Source organism: Diabrotica undecimpunctata, chromosome 2 (genome assembly GCF_040954645.1).
Source record: "Diabrotica undecimpunctata isolate CICGRU chromosome 2, icDiaUnde3, whole genome shotgun sequence".
Lineage (NCBI taxonomy): Eukaryota > Metazoa > Arthropoda > Insecta > Coleoptera > Chrysomelidae > Diabrotica > Diabrotica undecimpunctata.
In genome coordinates, this window is record NC_092804.1 from 82,809,162 (window position 1) to 82,823,366 (window position 14,205).

Consider the following 14,205-nt stretch of genomic DNA (forward strand, 5'->3'; position numbering starts at 1 on the left):
TATTTTAAATTAAAACTAAAACTTATGTATTTAATTTCTCGTGTTTTTTTCATTTAAAAATTTATTTAGCTGTACCACCTCCTCCTGTGAAGGACAAAAAGAAAAAAAGTAAACAGAAATCATTAAGTGGATCGAAAGAAGATTTATACCATCCTGTTATGAATGGTAAAGCGAGTAGTGTAGCAGGGTCAATGACAAAAGTTCGACAAGGAGGTTCGCAAATGGGAGTACCTCCTCCTCAACCTATTTATATTATGACTCCGCATCCTGGAACACTGCCCAATCCAAAGTTTTTTAAACATCACGGTAAGTTTTAATCATATAAATTAAATTTAATTTTAATAGAGATTTCCAAAATACGAAAGAGGATAAATATTTTTGGTTAATTTCTGGGCCTTAACTGCTGTCGTCCAGAAAACGATTACGCAGGTGTTTACTTAGACCGTAAGAATAATCTGATTGAATATATATATATATATATATATATATTTGACGAACCGGAAATCAGTACATTAGAGAAATCTAGTAACATATTAGCTAAGATAGGTCAGAAACAAGTCGGTCTAATTGTAAGTGCTGAAACAGGTTCCAATATAACAGTGGAATACGCAGTGTTAGCTTCAGGAAATTATATTGCGTCTTTTTTCTATTCCCTCGTAAACGAATGCACCTCTTTTAATGAAAGGAGCACTTGCTGGTGTCGTAGGCTACGCAAATGAGTCTGGTTGGATGGACAAAAACCATTTTCTCATATATCTCAATAATTTTATCAAATTCGCAAAACCTACTCAGGAATATCCAGTTCTGCTAATCTTGGACGGCCATATTAGTCACAGACTACGTTCACTGCTGTCACGTACTGCTGTCAACGAATGCAGCCGTTGAATCTTTTTGAAAACTTTTTAAAGAGTATTAACTGTTGAAAAGGGCACTAAAGAATAACACAGATATATTTGACGAGACTGACTTTCTGCCTTGACTGACAATATTTGATACTTCCTCCCAAACTGGCATCTCGGTAGATTTGCCCACGTCAGCATTGCACCAATCTGAAATAATTCGCCCTCCTAGACCTGCCACTCCAAATCAGCAATTATGTGCACCTTCAACCGGCAGATCTGATAATTATTATCCTCAACCTGGCACCAGTAAGCAGACTGATGCAGATATCAATGCTAATTCTTTTACAGACACTTCAACTGCTGTCTCCAAAACCCAGCGCAGTTAACATAAGAAAAAGCACAAAACCAATACTAAAAAGGAGATATCGAAAATAAAGATGATCTTTAGAAACAAAAGGAAATTAGGAAAATTAGAGTCAAGATAACAAAATCAAAATCACGCAAAGCATTGCAGAAGCAGGATAAAATTTTGAAGCTTGTGCCAAAGAAAAAACAGCAAGTGAAGGTTAGCACTGACAGTAGTAAATATTCAGATTTGGAATGTATATATTACAACCTTATAGTCGGAGCAAGAAGGAAGAGGGCTGAATAAAACTTATGGTCCCATTTGTCCCGCATACTGGGGTGTATAGGACTGGACGCCATTTTCACTTTAAGTTGTGGTTTCTTTTTAACATGTTACTTTATTTCCTTTTTTTTGTTAACCATTGAAATAAAAAATGTTATTCAAAACTATGGTTAGGGTGATGTATCCACTACTTATTAAATTTGGTAAATGCTAGTAAAATGCAGTGTTAGGTGGTAAAATACGATTTTATTTTGAATAAAATGTTTTATATTATTTATGTTTCCGTTTCTAATTGTATTGCCAAATAATGTAAATATGTTATTATATTTTAAGATTTTTTTTAAAGGTTAAAGTACGTTTATTGCCGTTTCAATTTCCACTTCGGAAATCGTTCTCAAAATACAATTATTATATTTTAAGAGTTTATTATTAAAAAAAGTAAAATAGAAGTATGCACAAGAAGAATAATAAGGGATGGAGCCAAAAATGTATCTAAGAAATGGGCCAAGTAAGGAAAACATAAAAAATTGTAAGATTAGTAGTAAAAATTTAATATCAAGAGTTAGAAATCTCTTATTTTATTTATTATTACCGCAAATGAGGTTAAAACAATAATAAATTTATTTTACCGAGTTACCAGTCTTTTTGCAATATAATTGTTATTTTGACGTAAAAATGATCACTTGGGAGTTACGTAACGTTAAGGTAGGAGGAGGGGGTACAGAAAAATATTATAGTGCCTTACATGGGGAGGGGGTCAAAAACTTTAACAATTGCGTTACGTTATACCTACCTTGAACACCCACTAATTATTAGTGACGTTAAGATTTTAATAAAATGATTATTAATGTGTAACATAAAATATTTTGAAGAAAACAAAAGTTGAAAGTGAAAATCATTGTACGAAAGCGGCGTACAGTATTTCTACACCAAAGATGTCTCTTTATCTTTTCGATATAATGTATACACGTTACGATATTTTATTTTTTATATCGATGCATTAATAAATGAATAAATGAACTGAAAGATTTTTATTTTCAGTGCACAAAATTAAGTAGGTAAATCATAATCTTGATATCTAAAAATGTTTTCCAATTAATTATATTAAATATGAAAGGAATTTTGTTAACGCTTTTTTTTCAATATGTTTAGTTTTTTATATTTATGAATCATTGATTGATATGTAAATAAACAAAACAGCCTTGAAACGCAAAATTGCATACTTATAGCTTGTTTTCATCTCTTTCTAAATATCTAACAGCTTACTAATTGTGTGTTGCATGTTATTTTTGTATTTTAAGTTTTAGTGGAAAAATAATTAAATGTTTTAAAAAGGATGATCACGTCACATGTATTTACGACCATTTAAAATACAATACTTGCAGAAAGAAATCACGTATTTCATTTTATAGTTAATACAAGTTGTAAGTTACATCGACACCTGATATGAAAATCATTGTATTTCACAATGTTCTTTGTTTTTAACAAAAACTAAAAGATATCAGATACAAAAAGGCTCTTCTTTTATATGTTGTTTTTTTGGTGTTGGTAATTCCCGAAATTACGTATAATATTAAGAGCCTTCTTGTACCTTATGTCTTTTAGTTTTTATTAAAAACGAACCTATGTACTGAAGCCTGATGACGAAGCACATATTGTAAGCCTCGAAACCAGATAAACACTTACTTAAGATTCTGAGGATTAACTTCTTTCCTATACATTAAAATTATTATTAGTTTTTTTATACATTTGACTTAAAACGTGATTTTTTACTCAAACGAGTATCTAAGAATTCACATCATACATTTATTTTTTACAAAATGAACATTTACAAATAAAACAGTTTATAATATTTTATTCAAAAAAACAAAGTTTACCCCTAATAAACTTTTATTCAGAGTCATCATCCGAATATTGTGTTTGTTGAGAGTGGGGAAGATTCAAATAAAAACTACAATATTGCTCTAGTGTAGCTTTACTAAAGCACAAAGCAACAAGATCTTTATATTTTGAAGTTGTTATACGAAGTTATGCAGTATATGCTAAAGGAATTTGTAGTTCCTATAAAGCTTGTATATTTTTATTGCTGGATTTGGTAGCTCTTTTGCTCAATTTTGGTTTCAATTCTTGGTTTATAAACGATAATTGATTAGAAATAAGATTGTACTGAAAACTGGGAACATGTGGTTGTTTTGACATATTTTTATGTATTGTACCTACTGTCGACCAGAAAACTTTTATCTATGTCTAAATCCCAATTCGGTATTTTGTTTAACATTGATTTAAAGTCCAATTTATCATTTTGTATATGTTCTATATATTTTGTATGATATGACAGCTTTTTTAAATTGTATGGTTTTCCTGTGACTTTAGCACACAGTGTATACCACTATTGTGGAATATAAACAACTTGGTTCTTTTTTCTCCGCTCAATAAGGACATGGGTTGAATCCACCTCAGATTCAGATGTCTCAGATTGAGATGTACTAGTTATTACTATACAGGTAACATGGATTGTCTAACTATTAGTGGTTATAAAAGACTATTTTGATGTTTCAGTTATAATTAAAAGTGACGAACCTTACAAACAATGATACCTCTGAGAAAAATAGACATCTCACAACTGAAGAACCCTGAAAATAAAAATTAAATTAAATAAGTATTAAGGTTAAAAAAGAAATAGAAACGCTAGAGAACTTGGCGCAGATAGACGTTGAAGTAACATGGACTGTTCTAAAAACGAAAATAACAAAGAGACAAGAAGACGGCATCGGGTTCACGAAAAACAACAGAAAACAAGAATGGATAACGCAAGAGATCGTGGACCTCATTGACGTAAGACGAAAACATAAAACAAATCTAATAGAATACAAACAAAATGAAGGATATCCTTTATATATGTATGTCATTTCAGCAATAGTTGAAAACAATTGTGAGTGGAGTTACAATGTTTTTCATATCAGGTGTCGAAATGTAGACAATAAACTTACGCCAATTAACTAATAAATAATTAAACTTTTAGTGGTTAAATGATATATACAGTACTTTACAGATAAAACTATCTACGTTAAATAACTTTTGAACTTCTAGTTTTTAGGAAAATCGCAAAAACACGTCAATTAATATTTGAAGGGGGAGACATTATGTGATATTTAAAAATGCTGGAAAAGGCACCTCCTGTAGCACCCCTTTGTTTTTTTTTTTTAATTACTTCACCCCTTTTTTATTTTTTATTTGGATTCTACTTTATGTAGGGGAAAGGAGGGCAAGATGACGAAAGTAAGCTTAAAAAATTCCTAGAACTGATATTTTTCCTTGTACCAAATGCATGCAACTACAAGGTAATTGGCTGATAATAGTACTTTACATATTAAAATTAGATTACGTAAGGGTTAATATTTCAAATTAAAATTTTAAAATGTATCTACCTATGTCATATTCGTCATCTTACCCTTCGTGGAGGGTAAGATGACTAATTGTGAAGGGTAAGATGACGAGGTATGCCTATTCTAAGAAAAAAAGGCAGTTATATATATATATATATATATATATATATATATATATATATATATATATATATATATAGGCAGGAAAGTAAACAAATTAAAGTAAAATGCATTTATTCTGTAACTAATGCAACACTTTTAATAGGTCCTACATTTTTAAAAGCATCAATCACAGGTCCATTGTTTTACCTTTGCTTTTTGACAATCCATCCCAGCATTCAGCGTGAGTCCATTCCCTACACCTGCTGCAGCAATACCATAGCTCATCTTTTCCTCTTTCATTGCAGATTATGCAATCTCTTTCTTCCTCTGAATCGTTATCAGTGTCAGCATATTCCATATCTACTTCTTCTTTTCGTCATTTTTCCTTTGCCTTTATTGAGAGTGAATTTCCTATTTTTTTGCTGAAAATTAAAGTCTTTGCTTCTATTTTGTTTTTTAATTTTCTTCTGTGATTTTATATCCCTTTTCCTCTCTTTTGATAATTTTGCAGCTTTTTCTTTTTCTTCTAAAATCTTTACTATTGGTGTACTAGAAATAACGAGAGATGGTAATTTCTTTCTGGGTCGTTTTGCTCTCACTTCAGCAACAGGTAATTTAGGTAGATCATTATTTAATATATGATTTGATACATGAGGGGGTGTCTGGCCAGCTATTCCTGATGTAGATGAACCTGGCATATTTGGAATAGAAATATCTGAAATTTCGTCAGATATTTGAACAGATTCTTGAGGTACTGTTTCTTTTAAAACAGATATCGGTGACATTCCTTGAATATCTGGCATTTCCTCTTCGACCTCTACATTTTCCAAAGCAGAGGTAGTTTGAACTTCCGTTGAAATTGGTTTGTCTTTATTTGTTGTTAAAGATGCCTCAAAATCAAGTATATCAAACACCTGGCTATCAACAGGATATATGCCAGTGGCTCTAAAACCACTAAGAGCATTTGAAACAGTTGCTGCTTTTAAGTACGCTTTCCCAAATAGGGTTGCAATGTCATACAATGTTATAAGACGACCTGGATTACTAATCAAAAATTCTTCGCAAGCTCGTGAGTATGCTGTTTTCAGAGGTCCATATATTGACACATCCAATGGTTGCATACGATGACTGGTATGCGGTGGGAAACCAAGTAGAGTAATGTGATTTTTCCGGCATAGCTTAATGACTTCCAAAGAAACGTGACTGGTGTGATTATCCATTAACACTAACACAGGTTTGTTTTCTCTTGGACAAGCGTGTTGAATGAAATGTTCCAAATATTTAACAAAATTTTCAGAAGTCATCCATCCAGAAGGATAAGCTACTGCCATGGTCCCTTCGGGCGCTCCATTTTTAAGAGCTGGTTGCATTTTTACTCTTGGAAATATTAGGAACGTTGGTATAAAATTTCCAACGGCATTCATGCCACAAACAGCAGTCACGTTAACTCCTCTTTCTGCCGAATAGTATATTTGTTGACCATATATTCAAATTGGTATTCGTACATTAAATCAAGGTATTCGTGAGCACGTTTGTTAGTTATATCCTTAATATTAATATAAATGACCCCGAGTAGTATATGTTGTTCTAAATATTGTTTTAAGTCTTGAAGGAATTCTTCCATATCACCAGATGGTAAACGATAAAGACAAGTAACTAAGATTTTCTTATTTTCTAATTTAATAAGTAATTTGATTACTTGAGAATGTCCCATCATTACCTTTTTATGCAAAAATGTATTGGTTTTTTTACATATACTGTTACCCCATCATTCCTATTGAAGTTTGAATCACTATGCAAGAAGATGTATTCATGGTTATTGTAATATTGTACATCACATAGTTTAAAAGTTTCAGTTAGTACTATCAAATCAAAATCCTAATTTAGTTGACTTAATACTGCACTAAACTCATCAATGCTTTTTGTTATGCTTAAGTTTGGTGAAATGTGAAACTATAATTTTATTATTTATTTAATTTATTCATTAAAATCAGCTTAAACCCAAATAAAAGTAATATCATTTAATAGTTATTTTCAATACCTTTCAAACGAGATATCACTTGGCATAAGGTCCTATTTAAAATTATAGATCCCAGTGCTCTGTAATGTCATCTATGACTATTACGTCACCTGTTATGACTAGTTAAGAAGCCTACGTCAGTTTATTTCCTCCCTCCAAATTTCACTATTATAAGTATAACCGTTCAAAATATACGAGGGGCTAGCACTGTATATAGTGTTGGGTCCAAAACCACCCAGTTATATTAAGATTTAGGGCTATGACAGACGAAGCTTACCTCCCCCGTCTGACCGTCCAATTTAAACTATTTTTGATATCTTGACTCAGGTAGCTGCATCCGGGAATCCTTCCTTTCACACCCTTTAGGTACGAACATGGAACATATCTTCTGTAAATTTTGTTTGGCGTAGATACTTCTAATAAAGAAACACTGCCCGTCTGAAGTCTTCATAACCTGTTTTCTGAATTATAAAACTTAATTTGACGCTTTTTTTTGTAGAAGGGGGATAACTCTACCAAGACGTTTATCAAGTTAAAAGTAATACTCAATTATAAGTTACTTAATTAATACTTAATTTCAAGCTATTTTTGTTTCCATTCCAAAAATTTCAGTGTTTAATTTTTTTAATTAATTACTTAAAATTCGTTTCATTTTTAAATATTCACTTAAAACGTGTTAAATAAAGTTTTATTTAAAAAAAATGGTTGGTAACAGAAACCCACATCATATTAAACATATTTACGATAATTTACATACTTCCGATTTATTTATTGAAAAAGTTAATTAACAATTTATTATTAATTAAATAATATATTAAATTAGTTTTTTTTTCCTGAATAAATAATAAAATCACTAAAATTTTTATTTTAGGCAATACATTTTCTCATCGACCAAGAAGCAAAGTTCTTATTCCTGCAAGGCCGATACCGCCTCCATTAGTACCAGTAGCACCAATAATTTACCCTACGACAATTCCCAAGAATAAAAAGAAACAAAAACATGTAGAGGAACCCATTTACATGCCAAGCAATAGAGCCCTAAGTCCAGTAGCCAGTTATCAACCAGTTAATTTTCCCCACGAGGCCTACTTAATGCAACACTACGCCACTATGGAATCACAAGGAAAGCAGAAAAGTAAAAATAAAGAGAAAAACATCGAGAAGGCAAAAATGAATAAAAAATTAGCACAAAGTATGAATGGATTAGATGACCCTAATTTAGATAATGACGAAAGTCCTTTTAATACAGGAATCTATAAGAAGAAGGGTCATCTCAACGAAAGGGCTTTTTCTTATTCTATCAGGCAGGAGCATAGAAGTAGGAGTTACGGAAGCTTGGCAAACTTAAAATTTGCCACCCCTATTCCCAATGGACATGATGTAAGTCTTTGTACAAAACATTTTTTTTTGTTTTGAGTTGTATTTTGGAAACACTTTATTATGCAAAACACATGTTTAAAAACCACATGTTTTGTGTCGCAAGTCTGCGTTTCAAAAGTAATCTTGAAAACAATATGGTCAAAAGCTCGGTACTGACTTCTGGTAATTAAGTGATGGATTCGACCGTTACTTGATGGAAATTCATTTTATCGAACAATAAAACACTGAAAACTTTTGTTTTCAACACTTCCACAGAATTGATTTTAAATTATTATCACTACAGCTGTTTTGGCCAGAGTGCCTTTCTCAAGTGATCTATTTTTGGTATGTATTTACACTTTATAGTCTTTAATTGAATAAGTTGAGGAGGGGAGAACTGTTTGTCTCGAGTTACTCATTCAGAATTAAGTCTGTATTTTTTAATTTTTTGATTTCCATAGATTCTAATAAAGATAGTTTAAGGCCTTTATTTTGAATGTGAAGATAACATGTTCCACATCAAGACTTTTGTTGATTATGATCTTGGATTATTTCACTGGCACTACAACAGGGATTTCAAAGGAAGGTAACTAGAGGTATCAATTCTCTTGCTTCTTGTAAGAGTTTTTGTTCTTGCTTCTCCGACTAACGACTTTTTGTCCCGACAGGGTTTCTATATCTTTTGGCTTTGTAATGTTTATATCTTTAGCTGTTTCTATTATTAGTATTATTAATATACGATAAGAATTGGTCAAATTGTCTGTTAGTTCCTGTTAAACATACCAGTACATCGTCTACGGATCTCCACCAATACAAAAACTGTTTAAATATGAGAGATTTTGAAATCTTTGTTTCTAGATGGTCCATAAAAATATCTGATAGCAATGGGCTTAGAGGATTATTATAGCATTATAAGTTATTCTAAAGTAACTTCTAATAACAGATTTGATGTATTGAACAATTTAGAAAATTTTCCACAAATTGGTCAAATTTATAACACAGACATCTACACCAACCAGTTCTAATAAAAATTGGGTACCTCGGCCACAATACCAAAAAAACGTAAAGCTATTTTACCGATTATTATAGAAGAAACACTAAATTTCTAAAACAAAATTAAAATAACTAATTCAATCTTGAATATTCCTCATAGAGAAGATTTTCAGATATACAAGGAAAAATTAGAAATTATAGTACCTACCACAAAAAATACCGTACATATTCGATAATATCTACAAAAAATTTAATTTAGATATACTTAACAGAAATGCAGGTTATAAAAGACACACAAAATGAACTAAAAAATTTATTAGGATCTATTCAACAAAATGATGGAAATCACGACATTTAATAGGTTATTTAACATATTACAATGGAATGCAAAATCTATAATAAAAAACAAACCAAATCTTTTAAATCATATAAACCAATCAAAAAGCGTTAATTTAATTTCACTAAATGAAACTTGGTTATCACCGAACCAAAGTTTAAGATTAAATAACTATAATTTCATAAATAATAATTGATGTTTTTGTTGCAACCTAAGGCCTATTAATTTAGATATTGCTCCGTTGATTGATTGATTGCTCCGTGAATTGATTCGGTGTTTCCATGCTCTTGATAAAACTAAGTGTCCAATATTTAACATAGCCGCCTCCCTTGAAGGCTAATATGCCTTTAAAAGCAAGGCAATACACACAATTTAACTACTGCACGATGAATAAGTCCAGTTGCTGTTTTTACCATTGCACTACGAGCAACCCCATCACGTACGAGAAAGATTGTTTTCACACGACCTAAAGACCATTTGAGGATGCCCATTCTCCTTGATTACGACAAGTGTATCTGGGAGCAGTACATGGGGTTCTGCTTTCTTCCATTTGTTTTGGGATCAAAATAATTGAAGTCAAAGACTGATAAACTGATATCGGTTGAGCCGATTTTCAGTGACATCAAGCCAATTGTGGTCTGGCATGGACAAAAGTGGTTCTCCTATTAAAAAGTGTGCAGGTGTTAAAGGATAGGGTCATTCGGGTCGTCAGATGGGGGAGAAATTGGTCAGGAGTTTAGACAGGATTCTATTTGAGTTAACAGGGTTGAGAACTCCTCGAAGGGTAAAATACTTTCACCGATACTACGGCGCAAATGATTCTTAACCGATTTAACACCGGCTTCCCGAAGTCCGCCGAAGTGCGGAGAATTAAGCAGAATGGATCGCCAATCAATATTTTCCTGACTAAGTTTACTTAGAATTTCGTTTGAATTGACTTCAAAGAATCTTTGTAATTAATTTTTTGCAACCTGAAAGTTGGTACCGTGATCTGAGAATATTTTTCTACAAATACTCCGTCGTGCAAAAAAAGCGACGAAGTGAGGCTATAAAGCATTCAGTGGTAAGGTCACTTACCAGTTCTAAGTGTACGGCCTTTGTACTAAAATAGACGAAAAGGCAAATGTAACATTTTAACACTTTATAATTGCGAGTTTTTCTATCGCGTAATTTAAATTGACCTGCATAATCAGTTCCACGTACCAAAAACGGGCGAAAAGGTCGTATTCGATCAATAGGTAAATCTGACATCAGATATTTGACAGATTTAGCATTAAAACGAAAGCATCGAATACAATTATGGACAATTTGTTTGGTTAAATTTCGACCATTTATAGGTCAGAATTCTTCACGAATTGCAGATAATGTGAGTTGAGATCCAGCATGAAGAAGGGCAATATATTTAAATTTGGCTTAGAGTTTAGTGAGCTGATGGTTTTTTGGAAGAATATCTGGATGTTTTTTATCATACTTTAAAATTAAATCTATCCAAGCGTCCTCCAGCTCTTAGTATATCGGAATCATCTATAAAAGGATTTAAAGTAGACAGGCTATTGGAAAGATCCAATTTTTTGGCTTTTAATGATTTAATTTCTCTTACAATAGACTCTTGTTGACAAATGCGGGTTAGTTGCTTTAAAGAATTTTTCAATTCTTCGCATGTAAAGGGACCTGAGACCTTGTTGGAAAAATTGGGATGACAAAGACGAATAAAACATAATACATAAGCAAATATTCTTTGAAGTGTTTTAAAGGTAGGGTAGTCATTGAGCCTTGGAATTTCTAAAAATTCTGTTACAGGAGATAAGGTGGCCATTAAAACCTTGTGCTTGACTTCTGGAAGATTTTCATGGGGAGAAGGTACGAAGGTTTATATTTATAATTGGGGCTGGTTAGACATTTCGAACCCTTCCACCAAATTTCGGAATCTATCAGCTCCTGTGTGAAAATTCCACGGGTTAGTAAATCAGCGGAATTTTCTTTTATATTTATGTACCTCCAATTAGTAGCTTTAGTTAAGGATTGAATCTGTGCCACTCTGTTTGCTACGAATACCTTTAACAGATGAGAGGAAGTATTATTAATATAATATAGATACAGCAGTCATAAGCTGCGATGGTTATGGTGGGGTAGGAATACTTATTAAAGATCACTTTTGTTATTCTGAAATAAAATTTATAAAAAACTTTAATAATAAAAATATAGAAATTTGTGCAATACTTGAAGAAGACCTTAAAATATCAATCATATGTATATATAAACCACCAAATGTACAAGCAACTAAAAATGCTTGGACATTTTTACACAAATACAAGGTGACAACATAATTTGTGGGGACTTTAACGCACATCACAGCATTTAGGGCTCGGTGCACGATAATATTTAGGTTAATAATTTAGCAGATGTTCTACAATAAGTCAATTTTATTGTTTTAAATTATGGTGGACCTAGCCCAGGAAAATAAGCTTTTTTCCTGACACTCGTCCCGCCAGGCAACCGGCAGTTGTTTTGAGTCGTATGGACCTCTATAACAAGAACCTATATGTTTCGTGCAGTCGATTTTTTGGACTTAATTAATTATTAACAAATTATCAAAAAACTGTAAATTTTCGATCTTTTCGTCTATCAGCAAAAAGTAAAGAGTTTGAAACAAATTTTAGAAGAGAAGAAACTTATATAAAAACATTAAAATGGCGTTTTCTTAACGTTCCTATCCTTATTTATTGCTTAGAAAGTTGTAAAATAAGTCAAAAAATTCGGTTTTTCATAAATGTTAATAACTTTTTTTAAAATAAACTTACACCTTTTACCTTCACCAAGCTTGATCGGTTACGTAGAATGCTTCAGACTACTTTCCCATAAGTAAAATATTAACAAGAAGATATAATAATCGTACAATACAACCAAGTAGAAAATGGATTGAATCCTCGGCCAACTTGGAAACCTATCAAAATATTTTAACAAACTGCGTCAAAAATGAAAACTTCCAGTAAAGTCAACTTTGAACAGTGTCTCTAATATTAATACAGTAGCTTATACGGCAATGAAATTTCGCACAGCCAAAAGCAAGAAAATCATAACACCACTGTGGTGGGATAGACTTTCCAACGATAAAGTGAGAGATAGAAAAGCCGCTTTAAAGAATTACAATAGAGTATCAAATTTTCAAAATTATATAGATTTACGCAAAGTAGAAGCACAGTGTAAACTACTGTTTAAACAAAAACAAAAAAGTGTACAGTGTACCTGTTTGAAAATACGCACGTATCAAAAATTTGGAATTTTATTAAATAAATATCAAATAAGAATAGCAGTTACAGAAAACCTTCATTAACACAATTGAGGAATTATTAGATACAGCTGCACCGACTTATGTACCAAATATATTAAAAACAATTGATAATAATATGCATGTAATAGATTGTAGTGAGTTTCAAGCTCCGTTTGATAGTGAAGATTTGGAGGTTACAATAAAAACAACGAAGAATACTACTCCTGGCTATGATTTTATTACTTATAAAGTTTTCAATAATTGGTGGGTAGGAGAGCAACACGTAGGTCATTTTAAAGAGTATATCATACAGCCAATATTAAAACCTAATAAAGACACAAATTTAACAAAGTCATATCGATCAATTTCTTTAATGTCGTGTGTAAGTAAAACCTTTGAAAGATTAATCAAAACTGGACTAGAATGAATTTTAGAATCAAATTGTATTTTACCTAGTACGCAGTATGTATTTCGCAAAAGCCTTGAATCATTAGATGTAGTAACGAAGTTAGTTACAGGTCTACAAATTGTGCTCTCTAAAAATGAGTATGTACCTAGTTTGTTTGTCTCTGGACTTGGACATAAAAGGAGCATATGATATAGTAGATCTTAACATACTTAATTATAAAATGTGTTCACTTGGTCCCAATAATAAAATCTGTAATAATATATTAAATCTATATTATAATAGAACAGTGTGGTTAAAAGATCATAGAAATATTGGATCAAGAGTTGTAAATTATGATCTGCCACAGGGTTCACTACTAAGTCCAATATTATTTAATTTATATTCTGCTAGTATTACCAGTTTGTTTGACGAAAACATTTAATGTTTACAATATGCAGATGACATCTGTATATACTCTACCCAAAACCTACAACGGCTGTGTACGGTCATTGAGGCATATAGTTGAAATTATTATACAATGGACAAATGAAAATATTATGACACGGAATTCCACGGAAAAATCCAATATTATGTTTTTCACCAGGCATAGGTTGCCCAGACCGGGGATCATAGCATCGAGTGTGCGTACTATACCAGTGGTGAATCAGTATAAGTATCTAGGGATTATATTAGATAATAAACTTCTGTGGACTAAACATATTCAAGTCATCAAAGGTAAGTGTGAAAAAAGAATAAACATACTAAGGTGTATTACCAACAGAAAATGGGGTGCTCACCCCAAAACAGCTTTATTGTTCTACAATGCCTGTATTCGGTCAGTCGTGGACTACGGGTGTTGGATATATGGATTAGCATGCA

General features: G+C 31.9%; 1 protein-coding gene across 1 annotated transcript in view; it reads left to right on the plus strand.

Annotated features, from left to right (window-relative positions):
- The window catches only part of LOC140434702 (uncharacterized), an 86,864-nt gene that overhangs the window by 64,553 nt on the left and 8,106 nt on the right, over positions 1-14,205 (plus strand). The window contains exons 5-6 of the mRNA XM_072523151.1: positions 70-306; positions 7,850-8,358. Coding sequence (XP_072379252.1) covers positions 70-306; positions 7,850-8,358 — 746 coding nt within the window. The remainder of the gene's footprint in view (positions 1-69; positions 307-7,849; positions 8,359-14,205) is intronic.